The 15498-nt window shown below is 38.9% G+C and overlaps 1 protein-coding gene across 1 annotated transcript in view; it reads right to left on the minus strand.

Moving 5' to 3' along the window:
* Positions 1-1072: 1072 nt before the first annotated feature.
* The window catches only part of sypl2a (synaptophysin-like 2a), a 28706-nt gene continuing 14280 nt past the window's right edge, over positions 1073-15498 (minus strand). The window contains exons 3-6 of the mRNA XM_050039358.1: positions 13673-13791; positions 10715-10913; positions 7860-8033; positions 1073-3495 (exon numbers count right to left, since the gene is read on the minus strand). Coding sequence (XP_049895315.1) covers positions 3370-3495; positions 7860-8033; positions 10715-10913; positions 13673-13791 — 618 coding nt within the window. The 3' untranslated portion in view covers positions 1073-3369. The remainder of the gene's footprint in view (positions 3496-7859; positions 8034-10714; positions 10914-13672; positions 13792-15498) is intronic.

Raw genomic sequence — 15498 nt, forward strand, 5'->3', positions numbered from 1 at the left:
CTATACATGTGGCTGAGTAGTGTTGTTTAACTGAATCATAATCCAAACAGGAAACTTAAGTCAATCCATATGAAACTGTAAATTGCTGAATTTGGCACCACCCAGTGTTAGTACGATAAGGACACTTTGGCAGACAGTACTGGCTGGCTTGATATATTTGACCCAGACATTCTGAATAGATGAGCTGGATGCAACACATGTAGACTGCATTGGTTTTAAGCAGGATTGTCTTATTTCTATGACTAGAATTACCACCTCACAGTTATATGCTACATGTCTGTCCAGACATTTCATATGTAGCCAGGTGACAGTGCTTCAATTCTAAAACATGGATGCTTCACACACACCCAAAACCCAGCAGCATAGAAGATCTACAAAAACCCAGCACAGTTTCAAGGTGGACACCCAAGATTAGTGTCACCAATTTAGTATGTTGACTAATACCAGAAAAGCGTTTTTGCAGAACATTTAATGTTATGGTAAAGTTGACCTTTTACCTTTTTGGCTATACAATATCTAAATCTTAATCATTTCATCCTATTGGACCTTTGTGAGAAGTTTTGTCATAATTGGCAAATAAATCATTCAGTTATGACTAAAAACATGTTTTTGAGGTCACAGTGACCTTTGACCACCAAAATCTAATCAGTTCATTCTTGAGTCCAAGAGAACATTCGTGCCAAATTTGAGGAATTCCCTCAAGGCCTTCTTGAGATATGCCATTCATTAGAATGAGACATATGCAAGCTCACAGTGGCCTTTGACAACCAAAATTTCATCTGTACATTGTTGGGTCCAAGTAGACGTTTGTGCCAAATTTGAAGAAATTCCCTCAAAGCGTTCTTGAGGTATCGTGTTCACAAGAGTGGGATAGATGGACAGATGGACAACCGGAAAATAAAGCCTGCGGCCGGCGTGGAGGCATAAGAACATATACTATCAGACTAATATGAAAGATGCTATGATGACATACAAATTCTTCACACAGTGGCTTTAAATGTCTTTACACCATCAGGGTGGGTGTACAGACATACCAACTCATTTTGCAATGTAATTAAAAAAGGAGACAGAATCCAGCAGTTAGAGCATTCATGTTTTACACATCAATAAAGATAAACCATTGTTTCCTTTTGCACAAACAAGGCATAAAATACATGAAGTCAGATTTCAATAATCCATTACATAAACATTCCTCATATTACTCTGCTCTACTTAAACAAAGATTTATCTTTTAAAAATGATAAAGCATCCTGTGAAAAATATGTCTAATTTCAAGATGTTGTGGAAAATATATTACTTTACTTTAGTGACTCAAACAGAACCTCATTTATTCCCTACAGAGGCTATGGCGGTGAAATAAAACAGCTGCACAGATGGCCCAATAACTCAAAACAGTTACTTCATAGAGATAATTAGATCTCTCTTAGTGCAATGCAAATAATCAATGAGTTGACAAAGAGTCATCAACAGTCACTGTAGGAGTTCAATACAAAACCTTGTAATGTAAGGCATTGGCTGTAAAGTTACATGTAGAGCAGAACTATGGGCAGGAGTCATTACAGTAAGATTACATAAACCTGGCAACCACATTTGCCACTTTTGTTACTTTAACTATTTATCATCAAAAGATTAAGCCTAAAGCTATTCAGTGGTACAACAAATTTAACAGCAAATCTGACAGCATTACAAAAAAATTAAGGAGAAGCTGCACACTGACACTTTTTGCATTGGCAAATTAACAAACAGACAACCCAACATTGCTCTTTAAAATATGCAATGGACCAATTAATGTAGATAAAATACATATGAACTGTATATAAATAACCTTTTGCAAAAGAGAGTTCAAACAAGAACGGGTCTTAGTGTTATAGAGTAGTGTCAATGTAACATTTGAATCAAACAGGAACTAAACATGGGTTGGCCTGACATCAATCAGTCACTTCCACTGAGTAAACATGTAGAGAACCTGCCGTGTTCTCAATACCGGCTGAAAATAAACAAGACTGTGACAGACACTGTCACAACCAACCTGAAACATCATCCAAAAGGACACTTTCAAAATTAAAGTCTCTGCTCCCCCATTTGAGGGACAGAGGAGTGCAGTAGATTGTAGTGTGATTTTTTTTTTTTTTACTCAGTGTGCATTCATTCTAATTAGTGTGTATTATTTATACTTAGTGTTGAATCTTTTTACTTAGTGTATATTATTTTTAAGCTCAAGAAAATCAAAGTGTGGGGTTATAAAGTATATTTGAGTGTGTGTGTGTGCATGTCAGTAGATTAGAGCATTGGTGGGGGAAGGACATGCCAAGTATTTCATAGTTAGATGGTCTGGTGACTTGAGAAGAGGACATATCCCCTAGTCCCATTATACAGCAGCTGTTGCTTTGACCGGAGGAAAAGAAGCATTGACTTATCTATTGAAATTACAGTGACTGACATGTTTAGAATTACAGTATGGAATCTGTACTGTAACACTCTCTCTTCCAGATTACATGGAAGAAGAGCAAGCCTTTATCAGAGAGAACCCCAGGTGTGCATTTGCTCCCACCTAAAAAGTCTGCTTCTGAATTTTGTTTCTTAGGGGAACACCTGCTTTGATTGGAAATGAGGGCTGTTTACTTTCACCTTCTGTTAATCATTTACCTTTTCCCTCGTGAAAGACCAGAAGATATTCTGGGTTCTTACATCACAATTTCATCACTAGGTGGCTCCCTGAAGGGGAGACATCAAGGGAGGACATTGTGCTAATGTGGAAGCAAATGCATCATATGCCTGCTGATCTCAACACCAAATACATACAGGACTGGGCAATATACTGATATTATATCAAGATTTTGTATGTTGTAACATGGTAATTTCCTGGTTTTAAAGGCTACATTACGGTAAAGTAATGTTATTCTCTGAACTTACCAGACTGGTCGAGCTGTTCTATTATCTGCCTTTACCCAATACGTCATAACATCCACATTACTGATGATAACTTATCAAAAATCTATTTTGTAGGTATTTTGTGAAAGCACCATCAGTCAACCCTACAATAGTCTAAATATCGGTATCGAGGTAATTGGTCAAAAATATTGTGATTTTTGATTTTCTCTTTATCGCCCTGCCCTACATACAGTGATGACAGATTTTGAAAAGAACAATAAAAAAGAGCATGGGGTTGGTCAGACACTGGGGACTACTTTAGTTGAAGATGAGCAACTTAAAAAAAATAGCTCTGATAGGTGTTGGGAGGTATAGGGGGGTATTTAGGACAATTAGCGTTCTTTTGTTTCCATTTCTGCAGGTTAACATCAGAGACCAGTGTTGGGCATGTTTCCTCTGTTGACGCAGGGCTATGCTTGACGACCGTCAGTGATGTGGCTAAGGCCCGGGGGCCCCTCCTTCCTCCATGGTGGCTGGTGGGAGGGGATCCTTGTGGAAAGGAGTCTCCTTGTAAATGAACCAGCAGTTACCTGCCCACAGGATCAAGTTCAAAAAGCCAAATATCTATAAAGGGACAGGAAAACAGATGAGACAATAAGTGATGACAAATAATGTATGCTGTGAAATTTTAAAGCTTAGTGTTAGGTTTTTATTGACACGGTGTTTAAGTTGTGCTGAATATCTAGTACAACTCCTATTCTGAAAAAGTTGGGACGCATAAAGGACGTGTAAAATGTTAATAAAAACAGAATGCAATGATTTGCAAATCCCTTATGACCTACATTCAATTTAATACAGTTCAAAGACAAGATATTTAATTGTCACACTGATAGCTTGTTTTTTGTAAATATACAGTCATTTTGAAAGTAATGCCTGCAACATGAGACTGGGAAAGTTGTTGAATGCTCAAAAAACACCTGTTTGGAACACTCCACAGGTAAACAGGTTAATTGGTAACAGATGACAACATCATGAATGGGTATAAAAGGTGCATCCTTGAAAGGCTCAGGTGTTCATGAGCAATGATGGCAAGAGTTTCACCACTTAGTGGAAATCTCCATGGGCAAACAGTCAAGCAGTTTGAGAACAATGTTTCTCAACACAATTGCAAGAATTTGGGGATTTACAATCCATAATATCATCAAAAGATACAAAAAATCCAGAGAGATCTCTGGATGTAAGGGCAAGGTGGAAAACCAATATTGAATGGCCGTGACCTTTGACCCCTCAGGCAGCACCTCATCAAAAACCAACATGATTGCACAAAGCATAAAGCACAGAAGCTCAGTAACACTTTGGAAAACAATTGTCAGTATGTAGTTTGTAACAAATGTAAGTTTAGACTCTACCATTCAAAGTCAGAAGCCAGATATCAACAACATCTACATCTCTGTCCCTTCAAATAAAAAAAAAAGCCTCCAACTTCTCGGGGCCTGAGCTCATCTGAGATGGACTGACACAAAGGTGAAAAGTGTGCTGTGGTCTAACGTGTTCACATTTCAAACTGTTTTTGGAAATCATGTACATTGTGCCCTCCAGGCAAAAAGGGAAAAGGACCATCCAGATTGTGACCAGTGCAAAGTTCAAAGCCAGCATCTTTGATGGTATAGGGGTGTGTTAGTGCCCATGGCATCATGGGTAACTCTCACATCTCTTTTTTTTTTATTATTATTATTATTTTTTGGGCTTTTGCCTTTAATTGACAGGAGAGAGTGAAATGGGGGAGTGAGAGAGAGTGGGGGGATGACATGCAGCAAATGGTTGTGAGCCGGAGTCGAATCCGCGACCGCTGCAGCGAGGCATCGCCTCTGTATATTGGGTGCCGGCACTATCCACTACGCTGCCGACACCCCGGTAACTCTCACATCAATGCTGAAAGGTGCATACAGGTTTTGGCGCAACATATGTTACCATCCAGACAAATCTTTTTCTGCGCGTGTTACAACAGTCTAGCTTCACAGTAAAAGAGTACGGGTAAAAGACTGGCCTGTCTGCAGTCCAGACCTGTCTCCATCTGAACATGTGTGGCACATTATGAAGCACAAAATGCAGCAATGGGGACCCCAGACTGTTGAGCAATTGAAGTTGTATATCAATCAAGAATGCTCATCAGAAGCCCGTGATAGTGCAATAAGCACAAAACAGATTCAAACAGCCAAGAAAAACTCCCCAAAGTACCCTGTTGTGCCATGTGATGGCTCGCTTTGAAATTAGGAAATCATAGATCTTTAATCGCAGTCAGCGTGCAAAAGTAGAAGTTTTTTGGCTGCAGCAGCAAGGCAGCATGACAGCCCTCCTTGACATCCTATAAAGACCCAGGATGCAGAATTAGTTTATATTTACAAAAAACAAAAACGTTTATCAGTTTGAATATCAAAAATCTTCTGTCGGTGCTGTATTCATTTAAATATGGGTTAAAAAGGATTTGCAATCATTGCATTCTGTTTTTATTTGTTTTACACAGCGTCCCAACTTTTTTGGAATCAGAGTTGTAATTTGTGAGATCTGTTTGTGATGAGTTGCACTACATTCATTACATTCATGATGACGTCTCCTCCCCTTGTGTATTCCAGTTCAGTCATGCCATAAGTTTTAAATGTTTCACCTGCTTACATTACAATGTCTTTCTGTCCATCACTGATAGTAACACTAAAAAAAGATGTTTCACAATAAAGACACTGAAATGTGAATACTGGTGACCTTGAAGAAGGGCTTAAAATAGGTTTGACTTGTACATCAACGTATTATTGTCAACAAATGTAGATACCAGGACAAATACAATCATTGCATTGAAATACATATTTTGACTCAAATACTGCATTCAATAATGGAAAATAAAACGCTATTGTACAACTACACTTTCATTTTACAGCACATTTAAATGTGCATTAAACATATTCAACTCTGCTGCAGCAAACTGTGAAGCAATCCCAGAAAAGGAAGGAAGTGTCAGCTTTTATTCTAATAACAACATGACACTGGCAGTTGTCACGTAGCACAATACGACGATTCATTTTTTAAGTTAATTATACACCAAAGAAAACATACTTAATAAATTACATTCCATGTCTGCCAATACATCCACCTAAATCCTACACACTGGACCTTTACATTAGAGAGCCATTAATTTGCACAATTTGCATTTTAAAGAAGTTTATATTGAATATGTATGACTTTGAGGTGCAATAAACAAAGTTTAATAGGAAGTGAAGCTCAGTTTTCTTGGTTAGCTCAGTTATTTGGATGGAGGATACACTATATGGACAAAAGTATTTGGCCACATCCGTTAGTTATTGAATTCAGGTGTTTCAATCAAACCCGTTGTCACAGGTGTATAAAACCAAGCACCTAGCCATGCAGTCTTGCAAACATTTGTGATACAAAAGAAGAGCTCAGTGACTTCATGCATGGTACTGTGATAGGATGCCACCTTTGCAAATAAGACAGTTCATAAAATTTAATCAATGCTGGATATTCCTCGGTCAAGTGATATTATTAGAAAGTGGAAGCATTTAGGAACAACAGCAACTCAGCTACAAAGTGGAAGACCACGTAAAATCACAGAGCGAGCTCAACGACTGTGTAGGCGCATGGTGTGTTAAAGTTGTTAACGCTCTGCTGATTCCATAGCTGAAGAGTTCCAAGCTTCCACTGGCATTAATGTAAGCACAAAAACTGTGCGGCAGGAGCTTCATGGAATGGCCATGGCCGAGCAGCTGCATGCAAGCCTCACATTACCACGTCCAATGCCAAGCATCGAAAGGAGTGGTGTAAGGCACACTGACACTGGACTGTGGAGCAGTGGAAACGTGTCCTGTGGAGAGACGAATCATGCTTCTCTGTTTGGCAGTCAGATGGGTGAGTCTGGGTTTGGCAGATGCTGGGAGAACGTTACCTGCCTGACTGCACTGTGCCAACTGTGAAGTTTGGTGGAGGAGGGATAATGATATGGGGTTTGGGCTAGACCCTCATCTCCAGCGAAGGGCAATCTTAATGCTTCAGCAGACCAAGACATTTGAGGAAGGCCCTTTTCTACTCCAACATGACTGTGCCCCAGTGCACAAAGCAAGGACTATAAAGAAAATTGATGAGTTCACTGTGGAAGAACTTAATTGGCCTGCACAGAGCCCTGATCTCAACCCCATCCAGCACCTTTGGGATGAGCTGGAATGGAGATTGCAAGCCTGACCTCATAAATGCTCTACAGAATAAATGTGCACAAATTCCCACAAAGACACTAAAAAAACCTGCAATAAAAAAAAAGCTGCAAAAGGTGGACCAACTCCATATTAAAATACATGTATTTGAATACAATGTTACTATGATCCTTGTTGGCGTAATGGTCAGGCGTCTGAATATCTGTGTCCATAAAGTGTACATACATCGAGGACAAAATCTGTCCCACTTTGTCTGAAACTGATCTATACATTTGATGATCCTGTTGTTATTTAAAATCAAAAGTTCTACTGGAATGGGCAAGCAGGCATGGCATTTTGGCTAGACCTATTTCACATGGCGGCTGGGTCACAAACTTTCTAATTTTACAGCAAAACAGTAAACACTAAAATATGTTTCTGTAAACCTTTGAGATGAGAAATAGGCAAAGCAGTAACAGAACCTTGATTCATATTTGATCAGTTCACGACCCATGACTGACACAATTGACAGCTGTGTTAGAGACTCCTCAGCTCCAAATCTTGTTTTTAGATTTGGTTTGTTTATGTGCTGTAATGCCATTAGAAGCAATACAGTAAGGCAGAGCAATATGATTTTTTTTCACAGATTATCTGTCTTATGTAATACTGTGTGGATATAGTGACAGTTTCAGCAAATATGGCTAGAAGCTATTTTTATAAAAGTTACCAACTACAGCTTTTAGAAGGAAATAACAAGATCTGCAGGAGGTGCACTACTTCACCATGACTCACCACAGAGGCATTGAGGCGGCCCATGGAAGGAAACTCTCCTGGCTGACAGACGTCCTTGCATATCTCCACTAGGTGGTTTGGGTTGGTGGCCCATTTGACATCAGTCAGGCCTTTGCCCCAGGCAGAGGAGGACACAAGCCACAGGAAGGCAAAAGCAGCAGTCACCACCAGGTCCTGGCAGGGAGTACACAGTAAGTATTACATTCACATTAATATCACGAGCATTTGAAGGGTTCTTAGTTACTGTTCCATGTGAACCTTATCTACTACATAAACTGAGTATGTTCTCATTTCAAGATCAAAATACAGTTTATAATTTTTAGGAGTTCTCATTTGTTGAGTATTTTTTCCATTTTGTATTGCTGTATGTTAAGTATATTTTACAGTTAGCATGAACAATTTCCCCCCGGGGATTAATAAAGTATTCTGAATCTGAATCTGAATCTGAATCTGAATACACAGTGGAAATACAGGTAGAGACCACTATAGGAAATTAAATTATCTAAGAGGCAACTTCTGTCCCACTGTCTGAAAATTAGGGCTACTTTTAAAAAGTAGTACTTTATTGCATACAGTTGAAATTTTAAATGTGCAATGAGCCCAGATTAAATAGTATACATTAATCAACACCCTGTGCCAACATGAGCAAATAAAAAGCACATTATTGATGTTCCAAAGGGAAGTGTGCAATCATCTGTATATATTACATCTGTATATAAAGAATACCATTTTTGTGTGTGAGAGAAAGCAGGTATTAATGCTTTTAATTAGCTCTTCATAGCCTTTGTATATGTATATTGCATTAGTTTGTAGATCAATTGAAAACTTAATAACAGTCTTTCACATAAAGTAGTTTATAGTCTTTTTTAAGCATCCTCTTTGGAAACTGTAGAGGGTCTATCACATTGGATTGGATTGGATCTATTGAGCATGGACGAAATAAAATTAGAGACTTGACTATACAGCACTGCATCATTGGTTATATGTTCTAAATCTGGGAGTTAAAGCTTACTTTAATTGGCGCATTGAGCTCAGTAACATTAGTCAACAGCACTGATCACCCCACTGATTATTCCATCTAGCCACAAGTCCGTGAGAACCAAATGTCAGCTGTAACATTATCATTAGCAAGCCAACATTTACTGCCAACTTGCTGACACCTATAGGTAATGCCTAGTTTACACACAACTTTAGTCTGGATTTTTGCTCGCCAACAGTTAACAGAGTTTCCTGACGAAGGCCCCAGATCAGAGGCAGCTCAACAAGCTAATTTTGATTGTGTGACTTTGTTTAAAGACTTAGTTTGGATTAACCAAAGTCACAAAATTACACAAACAATCTACAGTTCGAGACATATAGATGTATAAATAAATATAAATAATAATAATAAAATAAGACTCAAAATAAATTAAGGGTTAGGGCTTTTTCTGTAAGTTATGTTCATCAATTAGGCTGAACAGGTTCATTGCATTTTTATTCTTCATTAGTTTAAGGGCTTTCAGATAAGAAAAAAACTCATTAGAAAACACACTTAACCGAGGCTTCACCTTCACGATTTGGATTTGTGTAGATAAAACTTTCCAAGAATGAAATTGTTCTTGACCAGAAAGTCACCCTTGCTATTGTCAATGATGAGTCCATAAACAATGTCCTTTCAAGAAAAGTTTTCAAGTTAAAAACTTTTGGGTACTGTGCATGTGTCATGTGCATGAAACCATAAAGCTTCAGAATACATCCACTGGAAAAATAAGTCTGTTTGGAAAGTACTGAGTATATATTTGGACAAATGAGACTTGGATTATATTGCATGAGTTGTGTGGGAGTTTGAAAACAAATTGTGTTGATATGCTTTTGCTGTTTTTAAAGATGAACTTCTATGACATTCATTCATTAAGAATTTTCTCCGTTTCTGAAATCTTTGTTCACATTAGGGCTGGGCGATAAATCGATTTTATCATTTAATTCAGATTTGTAGTTTAGGTCGATTTGTTTTAATGAAAATCGAGTTTCTCTTTAAAATCCGCCACCGACTCTCCCCGCTGGGTTTCCGTAGCTCAGAGTGGGCTCACCCCCCCCCCCCCCCCCCCCCCCCCCCCCCCCCANCGCGCGCTTGACACACAAACAACATGGCAGCGAGCTGGGAAGAACTAGTTCCCAAGAAAGGGAACGAGTTCTTCAGTGCTTTGTGTGCTCACCTGTGTCTGTGCATGTGTGCACACGTCTGTGTGCGCGCGCGTGTGTGTGTGCGCACGCACATTGGGGCCGAACTCCACTGTGCGCGACACAGAGAGCAGAGGAGAATTGTAAACGCGCGACCATGTAGAGACAGAAATGACATGCCGCTGTGTAAATAAGATAAATAACATAAGGCTATTTAGTTTGTTTCATAAAAGGACAGGTATAGACCTGTTCTATAGGAAAGGTAACCTTAAATGACTTCTGCTGTGATCTGGCGCTATATAGAAAATAAAATTAAATAAAATTAACGATTCGAAATTGGATTTGAGTGGTGAATCGGATTTGTTGTGAAAAAAATCAGAGATTTGTTTTTAGGCCATATCATCCAGCCCTAGTTCACATGCATGCAAGAAAAACAAAGTTTTCTTCAGAATGCGTAACACAGGGTGAGCAATATATAATAGAGATATACAAATGGTCATTTAGAAGGTGTAGTACTCTTTTAAAATAACACACTCCCACCAACACAGCCCCCTGCGTTGTTCTGACATGGCTGATTTCTGTCAGAATGCCCGAAATGTAAAAAGCTACCACATCTCTACACATAACCTAAGTTTGAGGGCATGAATGGGGTGAGTAGGTAAGAGCTCATTGATGACTACAGATTGTGTACTCACTACAATGGGACCACGGGTGGTCTGGCGGTAGACATTCTGGTAGCCCAGGTAGAGGATCAGTGTGGCGGTGCAATAAAGGAACCCAAACACACCGACACACACAAAGAACTCTGCCGAGGAGGAGAAGTCGCCCTGCAGGAAGGTCTCATTGGATGTACTACCGTTACAAGTCGGTATCTTATATGGGTACGCCGGCAACCTGAAGGGAGGGAGAGAGGGAGAAGGTACTTTCAACACTCAGTATGGTGACGCGTTTTTATTCTCTTGTGTGATTTCAGTGAAAACAAGTCCTCACCTGGGTTACTCTTCTATCCAAGGAATGCAAGAAGAGAGGATATGAAAGGGTTAAGTGAGATTTTACAAAAACTGTGTGCCCAAAAAACCCCAAATACTTAATAGTTTTCTTTTCTAGTAAACTATTACTATAAACATAAGAAGCCCTTTGCTGATATCAGAATATCACAATGTCAGTTTACTTATTGACCCTTTTAGATATTGACCCTTCGCTAAATCCCTCTCCTCGAACGCAGAGTGGCCAATCACAGCGTAGCCTCAGTCAGCTCTGACAAGGGTCCAACAACTACATGGCTGTGCTCCACAGACTCTCATGCATTCGTTTCAGAATTTCTTCATTTTCACGCTGGTTTTGTGGATTTCGAGCAAAACGTTGTGTCTGGGGCGTGTGGATTAATGATACTAGTTACCTGGAGAGGTTGGATTCATCTACACAAAATGCTAAAACAATGTTAAAACCTGCAAAGTTTCCCTTTAAATGCACTGACACACTAAGCCGTTGGTTGGTCGTCGGTGAGCATCCGTGGCCCATCACTGTGGTGTGTCCCACACTGTTGGCCCTTGTTGGCGCTAGGCGACACTAGTTGGCACTAGTTGGGTTATTTTCCACCAATTCAGCATGTTGAATTGGCGTCAGCGACTGCGAAGCCCATCAGTGAATGAAATAACTCTTGAGTGGCAGTTCAGCTCAGTGCACGAGAAGAGAAACAGTAGTGAGGAGAGTAAACAAAGAACTTAAGTTGAGAGGGAGTGAGACCAAGACAACCACGTTATAAGGTGAGATTATTTTTCTTTAACCATTGAGCTTTTTAGCAGATATGTTTCCTGATGGTTTGTGTTATTGTTCACTGGCTCACGGTAAATATGCTCTGTTCTTTCAACATTGGATTGTGTTGTTAATGTGCTAACAGGCTAACTAGCGTCAAGATGGTCTTCCAGTTTCACTTTCTGAAAGATGATCACAGACTACCGCCATTTGATGATGTGAAGACTTGTTTCCTCTCACTTGGACACAGAACGTTTGTGTTGGCTAGCCGTCGGCTGTAGTCTTTGCTGTGGGTTCAAGTGCAAATTGTTGGCCAAAACACAGATGTGAGGCAACACAACCATCAGTTTTTGTCGCCGCTAGTTCTTTGAAGTTAGTTTGGTGTGTCTGGGCCTTTATATTCATTGTCTTCTGTCTCAATTCCAATTGTGTAAGACTGTATACGGTGATATTTTCTGATACTGTTACGGAATAAGAAAAATTCAACGCAACCCTAATTATATTGAGTAATTATATTAATATTAATTATATTAAGTATTACTTCCTGCTTCAATGAAACTGCACTGGACTGGATCTGCAATTAGGACTCTGTCAGAAAAAATACATACTCGAGTACGCTGCCACAGAGGGAAACAGAATTTTTTGTCTTTCTTTCTTTCTTTCTCTTTTTTTCTCTGTCTGTGTCTCTGTCTTGACCCCTAAAGTTCTTTAATATATAAAAACAAACACAATTTTACTGTTAGAGCCCATGAAAGGGCGAAAACCTCTGTCTTGTCTCCAAAGCAGCAGCTGCACCCTCTGTTTCTTCATATCACGATGCTCTCAGCTCTGTTTGCTCATGCACAATGCAACACTGCATGCACCATTTCGACTCCTGTCGGCCAGTGTGATCTCCACTAACAACCCTATCATATTGACTTTTAATGCAATTGTATGGTGGTCATATGAATGTATCATGTTACCGTTTAATAAGTGTGTGGTCAAATTTTATCATCACAAGGAAGCTGAAAACATCAGTGTGACTGAATCTTTTTCCCTCTAAATAATAAAGATATAATTGAATTTACATTATCAGAACACAGTTTATTCCACTGAACAACATTCATACTGGCCTGCATGCATTTGACATTCAAAAAATATTGTGATATTAATCTAATTAATTTTTAACTGTATGGCTCAGTCCTATTAGTGGATCTAAATGCAGCTGCCCAGCAATTACTACTTGTGCTGGTTACCCAGTAACACTTACACTCACAATCAAATCATATGCTTCTGCACTCATCTGGCAACATAAACATAGAGACATGTCATTGCAACATCAGTTTTGTGTATCCAGCTATACTGAGACACAAAATAAGCCATCAAAGAGAGAAGCAGCAGAGAGAATGGAGGTTTAACCTGCCAAGACCAAGTGGAGTACCATTCTTTTCTCCAGATGATGGCAGTAATTCACAACTGTGTTGATTCAAGTTTTTGTCCTGACACAGTTCATAGCTGTATTTCCACTGCTCCCACACCTGATTGTCTGCTGCGTTCACTCCTAATGTGCAGCATGTTTTTTTATTTGTTTGTTTTCTCTCTTCTCTTCCATTGTTATTATATAATTTTATTCTATTTATTCAAAAATCCTTTTCATTATTATTTTTTTTAAATTTATTTATATTTGTGTGCATTCATTTATTTACTTTTTTAATTTACTTAATGTTTCCTTTTATTATGGGTTACATTATTATTTATATGATACATATTTCAAATCACTATCTCACACTTATGTATATTATTCCTTTGCCTATCTTTTTAAATTTAGCAGCAACTGTTTTCAGTAAAACAAATCTTGACAAAAAAAAAGGAGAAAGATAAATAGCAAAGGTTTTTATGACTCTTGTGTTCTACAGTACCTGAACGGGTAGCCAAACACAGCTGATACATCCAGCGCATCCTTGCCTGGGCAGGGGACTTTCAAGTGGGTTGTGCCAGAGTAACCTCCTGTGGTGGCAAAGGCAAAGATGGTGAAGACCTGTGGAGGCAGAAAAACATGCGAGGGTAAGAGGTTTTAAAAGAGAGGTGAGTTTCTTTGACTGACAGGTGTCTCAAGCTATCAGGCTTTTGGTTTTAAAGGAAATCAAACCTGATTCTGCTGCAGTAATTCTAATTTAATAAAAATAATAAGCTTAATAAATTAATAAAATCTTAATTAAACTATCTGCTGAAATCAAACTACAGCCAAATTATTGACCAGTGACCATTCTCCACCTGACACTATGAATAACTGCCATCACTGACTGCTGTCCATGTTTACAAGCGGTGTAATCTTTCAAACTGTACTGCCTTTTAGGATCAGAGGTACGCTTCTACATTTAAGTCAATTAGTGCGTTTACATGCACAATTAAGTCGAGTTACGATTATAGCTCGACTAGGCCATTTAATTAGACAACTGGCCTTGTCCCAGTATCGGAGCACAGGAGGGGAACTGATTTTTTGACCTACGATAGGTGGTGATATACGCCCTTTCAGCTTGTTAGTATTGGACCTTTTTCCAGTTGACCTATTATGTCACAGACCAAACAATCGACCAAGAAGTTAGCTACAGTTAGCCAGTGGCAAACTGGTGTCATGGTGGATAACTTTATAGCTCTGTGCATTTTGTCTGTTCTAAAATGCACTGCTCTGGATGTAGATTTCACCATGTTGTTACAGGCTTCTTCTTCTGTTAGTTATTAAATACTATTCGACTTCCGGGTCAAAGCTGGGGCAGAAACTGTTGAGCATTCACAGGGCGCCTTGGTCAATTTTAGTCTGATTGACTCTATACATGCAGGAGAAATTAGACTCCAAATCACATAATCTGGGTGTGTTAGTCCGACTTTGAGAAATTCGATTTAGTACGATTTCAGTCTAAGGTGTTTACATGTATTTTAAAAATCCAGTTTTAGTCGAACTAACACAATAAATTGATTTTCTCTAATGTCATGTAAATGTACTGACTATGAAATTGATAAGAATTATGCCTGTTCCCTTCCCATAAGTAACGTATGTGATTTTCACCTCCTGAACTAACTTCCTCACTTCACTATCACTCTCCTCCCTGCAGTTGTCACATCCTTTTTCCACACAGGAAACTCCCTCCCTCTCCGCTGCTCAGAGAACTCAAAGCAAAAATGGCAAACCCTCGAACATGAAGTTAACAAAACAATGTTTCAGCTTCAGCCAGTCAAGCTCTTACAAATAGCTTTCATGTAACTGGATTCCACTTTCACAGAAGAGTCAATGATATACTGGTAATCTTATGGAGCCTGTTAAAGGATAAGGAAGGTGATTTTCTACTTTTTCTCATCCAATGAAAAGACACAAACCTACAATGAATGTATTGAAACTAATTTCTTTCCTCCTGATTCAATAACAGTTCAGAAACTACACTGTCCAGTTGTTTTATATCCTCTGGTGCTTGAGTTAGATGGGGGGTCAGATGCAACTTTTTTGGTTTATGGGTCAAATGTGCAATAGTGGGACATTACGTGCAATATCATGGATATGATTATGAACATTCTGAATTAATCATACACGCTTACTGTACTCCAAATTGATATTGTTTTGCATATACTTTGGATTGGCACCTTACTGATTCTTTAGTGTGCCTAATAAACAAAGCACAAAACGCACTAGTTGTATCTCACATATCATTTATATTTGCATATATACACATTATATATATACACATATACA

The sequence above is a fragment of the Epinephelus moara genome, chromosome 24 (genome assembly GCF_006386435.1).
Source record: "Epinephelus moara isolate mb chromosome 24, YSFRI_EMoa_1.0, whole genome shotgun sequence".
In the NCBI taxonomy this organism is placed as follows: domain Eukaryota; kingdom Metazoa; phylum Chordata; class Actinopteri; order Perciformes; family Serranidae; genus Epinephelus; species Epinephelus moara.